The sequence below is a fragment of the Gavialis gangeticus genome, unplaced genomic scaffold, assembly GCF_001723915.1.
Source record: "Gavialis gangeticus isolate Ggan-Ray unplaced genomic scaffold, GavGan_comp1, whole genome shotgun sequence".
In the NCBI taxonomy this organism is placed as follows: Eukaryota; Metazoa; Chordata; order Crocodylia; family Gavialidae; genus Gavialis; species Gavialis gangeticus.
Window position 1 is genome coordinate 20,813,720 of NW_017728993.1, and position 9,759 is coordinate 20,823,478.

Genomic DNA, 9,759 nt, shown 5'->3' on the forward strand with positions numbered 1-9,759 from the left:
AGAAAGTATGTATAGAGATGTATATGGAAATAAGTATGTAATCCTTCTGATCAATGTGTTTCGAAAAGCTGTTTACATGACATAAGCAGGAAATGTTCCCATCCAGATACATTTTGCAGCAGACAGTGAACTGCCACGTCCCATTATTGGGTGGAGAGGAGTTCAATTCATCTTAAGATTATTGTACGATGTGACTGAACTACCACTAAAATCAGCTCACCCTCTTCCATTAATTTCAGTGGGTTTTGGATCGGGTCCAGAATATGGGAACATATTCCCAACATTAAAGAATTTAACTACACTTTTTAAGACTGGTTACCCAGAAAGGAAGTTTTTCTATGGAATCTGAAGTAGGCTATGTAAAATGAATCCTCTCAAAACCCTTGGCCAGCTCCTTTACAAGTGTAAACTGTTATAGAGCCATATGCGCAGTCCAGCTCCCCTCGGTTTTATTGGGAGCGGTCCACCTTGGTTCTGTGCACCTCGTGGAGCACCTGCCATTTAATGCGAATGTGTTTGTTTTTTCCCCACCCCCCCATAAGTGGGAATAAAACACCCCTCTGGCTGCAGGAACCATCCCAAGCTTCCCTTTTCCATCTGTGCAGTTGGGGCTGATTTATCTCCTTCCTCATCCATTACTCGGTGTTAACACTAATGACACTGGGTGGTCATCAGGTCCTCCCGTGCTCCTTTCTGCTGCCGCCTCCTCTCCTCCTGCAGAAGGGGTTGACCCCACCAGCTGCTACTTTTGTCAAAGACATTCTTTCTTATATTTCTATGCCTCTGGGGCTCCAAAACGCACCAGAGAGGAGTGAAGTTAGCGTATCAAAGACCAAATGAATGGCTGCATTGCAGGCTGAGCAGCTGTAGGACATTTAGAGAGACTAAAGGAATATAAAAGAACCCTGCTATGGTCTCTTGTCTGATTGTTTCCTGAGAAGAACGGAAAATGTATTGATTATTTTAGTGTCAGCTGATTTGCCTCTGGCTGGGATTAGCATTTCTGTGAACCAGAAAATTAAAAAAAATAAGAATAAGAAAATTAGGGATGGTCTCCAGCCTCCACAAGACGCTTGCAATTAAAAGGCCCGCATTTCTGTGTGCGCGCGTGCCTGTGTGTGTACATAATACGTGTCTACAATTAACAAAAAAAAAATGGCAAATTTTAGATCTCGTTCTCTTTATATTTTAAAACTTTATTTCCCTGCAAGGGATTAAACTGAAAATAAAGAAATCTATGGCAACCGTGTCTTGCTGTTTTTACTGTTACCCCTACCAAGCGGGGTAGATCTAGATGAGATTTGTGGCTGAGGTCCTGACTTCTTATAGGCTTTAAAATTCCCTGAGCCCATTTGAAAAAAAAAATCATCTTTATTTTCTTTTGTTAAGCAATGCCTTTGGAAAAAAAGATAGAGGGCAACATGCTGCCTGCTCCATATTGTTTATATGGTCTTGACTCTGTGTTTCAATTGTAGTTTTAAGTATGTAATTTTGCCTACTTTGGGGATTGACCCTGGCTAAATTCCAGCACAAGTAGTTGCATCCTAACTATTAAGTCTCCCTCCCATCTGTCCATAGTTTCAAATGGTGTAGTAGCATGTTCATCCCTTGCATCCGCTCAGTATGCGGTTAAATAGCTGGCATGTTCCACCCTAGAGGTGTCTGCATTTTAATTCAGGGTGAAGCCGTTCCTGGAGAATGATTTCTCTGCCTGTTGTTCCTCTGCGCATTTGCCTCCTGTCTGTTTCCCATACCGTGCTGATTTTGAATCTCTCTAGCCCGTCTTTTGGCAGAGGCAGGCTCAGGCCAATGTAGCTAAAAACAAGGTGAAGCCCAGTCCAATAAATGTCGTTTGCAAGCACTTTTACCTTTATTTGGCACCGTGCTAAGCCTTGTAGCAAGCGTAGTGCAGGGGGCAATTGGCTTTACAATATGAATAGAACCCCGCTGGTTTTCTTGTCGCCCCAGGGAGACATTTATCACAAGCGAGAGAGCAATTACCGTGCAGTTTAAACTCGCTGCAGTAAATCTCGGTTTTTAAAAAGGGAGCTAACTTTGTTGTTGCAGGCTTGGCTTTGTGTCATTAGACTCTCAACCCTTGCTGTTTGCATAGCCTTCCCTCCTACACGAGCTGAATAGCTAGTGACGCGGCTTCCTTTAATTATAGATTACCCCCATTTATAATGTATGAGCCATTTTAATAAAAGGATACACTTTAATATTAATGGTCCTTTGTGCCCTGCATAGGGGACCTTGTTTAAGGATCTTTGTCTCTCTCTCTCTCCACCCCACCCTCCCCCTGCAGTAAACCTGAAGCCAGGAGCTGAGCAGAAAGTGGTGTTCATCACAGCTCGTGTCCACCCTGGGGAAACTCCATCTTCCTTTGTGTGCCAAGGTAAGAGCCTGCTACGTCACTGTCTGGAGTAATGGCCAGAAATGGACATCTCTCTCTCCTTCTGTCTCCTACACGCTCCTTGATGCTGCCCTCTGCTATCTCCAGCATCTCAGGCCGGAGCATTGCATTGAGCTGCCGTCCTTCGTTACTCGGTGTAGTTAAGAAGCTGTCTATTTTTCTAAAGGTCTTGTTCAAAGGAGCACAGTTTTCTGTCTGATGGCTGTTACACGCACAAAGCATCACTGCTAAAAATAGCAAGGAAATCGCCCAGCTCCTATTGACAAAAGCTTGGTATCTGAGGCTTCTGGGTAAAAAAAAAAATATATATCAAAAAAATCCTGGTGTGTGTGTGTGTGTGTGTGTGTGTGCGTGTGTGTGCGCGCGCACTCTTTCATGTGATTTCATCCAAGTGGGCTTGAATTCTTAATTATCAATGCCTAGCGACTGTAATAGGGCCACAGTAGCAATGGTCTCGGCTGGTGTAATTCAGCATGACTCCACAGATGCCACTGGGGCTATACTGCTTTCCTACTTCAGTGGTGAATCTGGCCCTGCATATCAGATAAGTCTCATTAGTCACCGTGTACACCATGCTTATTAAAAGGCTGCCTACATGGGCTTGTGTTTAGCCCTGGTCACTTGAAAAGGCCTGGATAGATTCAGGACCTCCTCCTCTTGGCAGGTCTCTTCTCTGGCACCTCTCATGGGGGATCTGTTGCAGATGGTGGCCTCTTATCCCTGAGTGTCCTCTAGGTCAGTGGTCTCCAAAGTGTGGTGCGCAAGATGATCCATTGGGGTGCAGGAATAAAATATTAGAACTTCTATTTAGATGTATATTTATATAAATATACATATATTGGGGGTGCGTGCTCAAAATTTTTTTTACTGATGGGGTGCACGATCAAAGAAGTTTGGAGACCACTGCTCTAGGGTGCAGAGCTCTCTCCTTATGGGACTCCCCCTTCAGTCTTAACATTGCCCCTTCTTTGAATCTGTGCCAAACCTCCCTCTGCCCTCTCTTAATGACGCTAATCCATTTAGTTCGGCTCTCTTAGCTTCTCTATTGTCCCCTCCTTTACAGATGGATGGGGATAGAAATCCTGGTGGGGGAGAGTGGAGAAGGGAATGGGTTTCTGCTTCCTTCCCCTCTCTGACAACAACGAAACCAGCCCTGGGTGCAGTGTTGCTCCCCATCTGATAACCCAACTAAACTCGAGTGGCTGACTCAGGGCTACCCACCTTCTCCTTGTCTGTATGTTGAACCTTGCCTCCCTGAGATGGGTGCTGAGTGAAGCGAAATGTAGAAGAGCTCACAGCTGGAGTCTATTCCATAAAACCTTGCAGTTCCCAAGCTTTTTTTTTTTTTTTTTTTTGCAATCTGCCCTGGGACGAAACGGAGACTTTCAGAAATTCTTGAGGAAACTGAGAGATCCTCATACAACCAATGGTAGGATGGCATGCCTGCTCACCCAGGATGTGGAAAAGCCCATCTCAGGTTTGAATCCTTGCCCTGCTCTAATCATTAAGTTGTAGAGTCAGCCTTTCTCTAGTCCAGGGGTGGCAAACATATAGCCTCTAACCTGGCTCTAGGCACAGACTTCTGCCCTGATTCTGGCTGTGATGGGGGACCTTCCTGCGGCTGCAGCCAGGTGCCTGGGTGAGACCTGTGGCCTGTTCCCACAGTAGTGGCCAGGTGCCTAGGTGGGAGCCCCAGCAGCACTGTGGGAGGAAGCCGAGCACCACAGCTTGTTCTTGTGATGGCCATCAAGCTGCCGTAGTGTCTGGCTTCCTCCCTAGGGCTCCAGCACTGCAGCTCTTGCCCACTTGGCTACCAAGCACCCGGGTGAGAACAGTGGTACTGGAGGCCCAGCAGCACCACAGGAAGAAACCCAGCAGCACAGCATCTTCTCCTGAGGGCAGCCGAGCACTTGGGATGCTGGGCCTCTTTCCTCCAGGTCCTGGACCGCCGGAGCACGCACTGGGCATCCTGGATCCAGCCAGCATGGGGAGGAGTGTCTCTGAGCCTGATCCAAGTCATGGGGCCAGCCCCGTGCCACTCATCTCACCTATGGACCAGTCCCACACCACTCATCCAGTGCATGAGGCCAGATGAGTTTGACAGCTCTGCTCTAGTTCGATGTACATTTATTTACGCAAAGCAATACAGCTTTGAAGAGAGACTGAGTGACCCACTTCCCAACAGCCAATCGCTTGGTGTTAAGGGCAGACAGGCTGGTATTTATGGCGTGCGCCTAAGCTAGATCTGTCCTCTCTCTCGGTCTGTATCTCTGTGTCACTCTGTCTGTCTCTCTCTTTCTCTCTCTCATTTCAACCAAGCCCAAGACAGCTTCTAAATGAAAGAAAACACCGAGTTTCAAGAGGAAGGTCTGGTTTCTATGAATCAGCATTTTCAGCTGCAAAAAATACATTTCTATAGGAGCTGTCCAACCAGGAAGGGAAATAGGTTAACCAGTATCCTGAGTGGAAGACCTGAGTCTCCATGGTGATGGCTCTTTACCTTTATGGATCCCATTGAAATGTGTGAATTTTGGGACTGGACCCTTCTTCAGGATTGTTTGTCAGGGAAGATAATGCCCATCCTCTGTCAGAACAATGCCTCAGGGCCTTGTTACAGACTGCAATTTGAGCTGCTCAAATGTTGATAGCTGGAGTTTGGAGTAGTCACACCTTAAGGCTAAAAACCTTCTCTGACCATCCCTGACCTAACCTGTGATTGGTCAAGAGAGAGCTGGCAAGCAGGGGGCTGACTTGTAGCTACAGCTGTGAGTTGCCACCATAGGGGTGGTGAGCCAGGACAGGCTTCTAGCCATACTCTAGGTGCGGGGGTGTTGAGAGATAGGTGGTGCTGGTGGGGAGGAACATTAAGCTGGGAGGCAGAGGGTTAACGGGATGGGGTGAGTAATGAAATGAAGGGTGGAAAGGAAATGGGGGTGGGGGAAGGGTGGTGAAACTAAGTAAGTCAGCCACTGAAGGGTTAAAAACAGAATTTAAAAAAAGTTAAAATAAATTAAACAAAATCACATTTTTTAATAAATGGAACAAAGGTTTAGCAGGCTATTAGTTTCCTACAGTAGTATAACCCATGTAAGGGATTTATAGGTCACTTGGGGGGATGTCAACACCCATGGGACCAGAGAACTCTGCCTCACTACCAAGGCAATAAGACCCACCCACTCGCTTCTACTTACATGCATTAACCATGGAAATAAGGTGGTGAGAGCACCTTGGGGATGCATATGCCATCATGCTCAACCCAAGATCTGGGTTTCTAGAGCAGCAGTTTGGGATACTCTCACTGGCTAGGGACAGAAATTACACATAAACTGGTATTAGTGATCAGAAACTGGTTCCAGGCTGAAACATGACAGAAGTTCATTGCACATAAACTGGTTTCAAAATGGCTGAAACAGGTTTAAGATAAACCTAGATGGATGTAGTATCAGGTATAACTGACTTGGGTTAAATCAGTTTACTGAACTTCTGTCCTAGATCCCCTCCAGCTTCAAGTTAATTCATAGTCCCTAGCATCCCAAGATACTTTGCACCTCCCCTGCAAATCCCCCTTTGCAGGGCGGGCAGGCTAGCCTTGGCCCAAGTTGTCTGCTCCAGCCCAGCAGGGAGGTGTGCTCTAGTGCCTGCCGGCATCTGTCCCGGGCCACATGGCTGCCTTTCCAGAATCAAAAGCCAAAGTCTGTTCACCTGCTTATCTGTCCAATCTACACAGCTTAGACTAATCTTGGGCCTTGGGCTTTTTGACTCTGTACTTAACTACTGTGTTCCCACTGTCTTGTTTCTGGAGTTGATGCACATGGGATGAGAGTAAAATGGATCTCTCTGCTATTGTGGTGTAGATGTACCCTTGGCATTTGCTAATTTATTTTTCCTTGGATGCTCTTTGACTTTGTTTGACCCTACACGTAGGTGTCCGTGTAGCCTCGTTAGCTCAGGGTTGAGGCATACAGCTAGCGCGATGCTTAGTAAATATAATTATTCTATTTTGATGATGAAGAATTATTCAACAGGAAAGGAGCAAACTGTGCAGAAGCAGGGACAAATTTAGCCTGATGAGGAACTGGATAGAAGTCATGCTCTGATTGTCTTCCAGAAAGACTTTATGCTTTGGAAAGAATTTAAGAAAAAAGGCGAGAGAGAGAAAGGAGAGGGTCGTGGAGAAGCACATTGGAAACTTGCTGTGATTGCAGTTATGATGCACGCTTGACTGGCTCGGGAATGCAGCGAGATGAGCTCAGTGAACTCCACTGTGCATCGAGCCATTCCACCCAATGCAGATGAAGTTGCCTTGTGCGTATAATTAGTGTCATAAGTGATGGGAAAAGGAAGCAAAGCCCCAGAAATGGAGTGCGTTTCCAGTCCATTTCTATCTTGGCTCAGCATTGCCAAACATGAAATCAGGTATTTGCTTCAGCTTTGGGAACTTTTGCAGAAAAAAAAAGGGAAAAAAAATAGCATCACTTGGCAGGCAGGCACCTGGAATGGGGAAGGATTTCTTTCAGCAATCTTGGTAGGCACATTGGCAGAGTGAGATGTTTTAATGTGAGAGATGAATCCAAAGCCAGTGCATGCAGTACATGGCAGTTATTCGCGGTTTACAGATGTCTCTTGGATGGTTTGAAGTGATTACACATGCCACCTGTATTGCACAGATAGGGGAAACTAATCCCCAAGATTAGACTGGATGTGAGCTAGGGTGAGACATCATCTGTTAGAGGGAGGGGCAGGGCTGTAGCTGCCAAAGCCTTAAGGAATGGTAAACGGAGCAAACAGCACCAGCTTAAAGGGAGGATGCACGGACGATTTGTCTTAAAAATGTTTGGCTCTTGGTTGTCTTGTTTCATTCACAAAACCCTCTATTGAGTCCTGAGCTCTTGCCTTCAAGGTGCCTCATTCCTTGTTCCTGCCTCCCCCAGCCCTTGTTTTTTTTTTTTTAACATGTCCCTTTGCTCTGCCTGAGCTTTAGGGCCGAGCTCTTTCTGGGCTTTCTATCTAGACACTCCCTCGGTGCTACTACTAGGAAGAGCCTAGCCCAGGCTGTGATGCCTTCTGAGCGCGTTGGGCTTTAGCACTTAGGGTGGATGTGGGGAGGTGAAGCTCCTTTCTCGGGGGCAGTCCCGAGCTCAGCAGGGAGGCAGTATGGACAAAGCCTGAGCATTTCAGTGCAGACAAAATTCAGGAGCTTTTACTAATAGCTCAGTGTGATTGATTGATATTGTGTTGGAAAAGCCAGAAGCTCTTCAAGTCGCTCCTGCTAGCACAGCTGATCTAGTAATGGCAGAGGGAAGGTTCGCTGACATCCCCCGGTGTAGGCTCCCTTGTCTCCTGCTCCCGTGAGCGTGTCCTTACCAGCTATTCCCCTGTGTAGAGTCTCCCTCTCCAGTGTTTTGTCCTTCAAACTCTCCTAGAAACTTTTCTACCCCCTAAACCTTCCTGCCGCCCAGCAGTAACGGACGTAGAATCAGAAAGCGGAAACAAGTGAACGGAAAGACCTGCCGAAGCGTATACTAAATCATCGCTCCCTTTGTCCGTCAGCTGTTTCCCATCAGTGCCTATATAGCTTGGAAGCTTCTTGAGACATAAGCCTCATCGTTTTAGCTTCAGGCTTACCTGAGACATGCCTACCCTTTTGGTACCACAGATACAACGGTGGCCCTGGTCCATTCAGTGACCCTGTGCTAACTTGGTTGAGGGGACGGGGTAAAGGATGTATTTTTACTTGGCACCCCACAGCAGAGTGAAGGCCCAGAGACGGGTAGTATTCATTTGGTCAGACTAATTAGTTTTTGCCGTTTAGTCAAACAGCAAAGACTCTCGTGACCAAAGCAGACTTTTCTATGTCTAGAAGGGAGAGGGGACATTGCTAGGTTTGCAAAGCTTTCCTTTCGACCCTTTGGTCAGGTAGACCCTGCCTGAATTTACTTGGGTATATTACTAAGCCAAATACTTTCATTTCATATTCTGCCACTTTGCATCATTTAATATCATAGTAAATGGTGTCACTTCGTGTCAGGTCCCATTATATCAATATGGGGCTTATCACATGAGGCAACATCTCAGGAGTTGAAGCAATGTATTGTGCTGCACTTGAGATTTTTTTGTTGTTGTTATACAGAAGACTTTCTGTCAAATATATGCCACATGGGCTGTCAAGCTTGGTAAGAAGTGCTCGGCCTGCAGAATGGATGGGAAGGGAGCGCTGGCCAGTAGCAACACTGATGTGATAGTTTAGGAAGGAGCTATATGTAGGCAACTGGAATTAAATGTGAATGTTTACATCTTGTCAGGTGAGTAGGTTTTGGACTGAAGTCAGAGTAGACCCAATGCATGAGAAGCCTTATTTGCTATCTGACACATTGTGGGTGATCAGAAGTGAGTCTCAGGGAATGTAAATGATCATGTCTTGCATCATCTACCAACTTCTTAGTGTCTTTTATTCCTACTATGTTTTTGTTCACTGCTCACCACCAAGTTATCTTCAGTGCACTGTACACAGAGAAATATTTCTCTTGCCCTCTCCAACTATACGGTCTGGATTTGAAATTTTCTTTGTTTACACTGGAGGTTTACATCAGAGAAGATTGGTCTGCATCCATGGATACTTATCATCCACTTTCCAATATTTTCCCCTCCCTAGCCTTTTGGAGTGCATGGCTGCAGTTTTGGGACCAACTGGCTAAGCAGCAGCTGTGCAGACAAGGACCTGGGGGTTACAGCAGACAATAAGCTGAACAGGAGCCAGCAGTGTGCCCTTGGTGCCAAGAAGGCTAACGGCATACTGGGTTGCATTGGTAGGAGCGTTGCCAGCAGATGAAGGGCAGTGATTCTTCCCCTCTATTAGCACTGGTGAGGCCACATCTGGAGTCCTGTGTCCAGTTGTGGGCCCCCTACTACAGAAAGTATGTGGACAAGTTGGTGAGGGTCCAGCAGAGGGCAATGAAAATGGTTCAGGGACTAGGGGACATGACTGATAAGGAGAGGCTGAAGGATCTGGGCTTATTTAGTCTGGAGAAGAGATGACTGAGGGGGGATTTGATAGCAGTCTTTAACTACCTGTAGGGGGGTTGTGAAAAAGATGGAGCTGGACTGTTCTCAGTGGGGCAGATGGCAGAACAAAGAGCAATGGGCTCAAGTTGCAGGAAGGAAAGTTGAGGTTGAATATTAGGAAAAACTTTCTCAATAGTAGGGTGGTGAAGCACTGGAATGGATTACCTACAGAGGTGGTGGACTTTCCATCCTTGGAGGTTTTTATGACCAAGCTGGACAAAGCCTTGACTGGAGTGATTGACACGGGGCTGGTCCTACTTGAAGCAGGGGGTTAGACAAGGTGC

General features: G+C 46.5%; 1 protein-coding gene across 1 annotated transcript in view; it reads left to right on the forward strand.

Moving 5' to 3' along the window:
* Positions 1–9,759, forward strand: part of AGBL4 (ATP/GTP binding protein like 4) — a 1,816,099-nt gene that overhangs the window by 1,473,708 nt on the left and 332,632 nt on the right. The window contains exon 9 of the mRNA XM_019528308.1: positions 2,306–2,395. Coding sequence (XP_019383853.1) covers positions 2,306–2,395 — 90 coding nt within the window. The remainder of the gene's footprint in view (positions 1–2,305; positions 2,396–9,759) is intronic.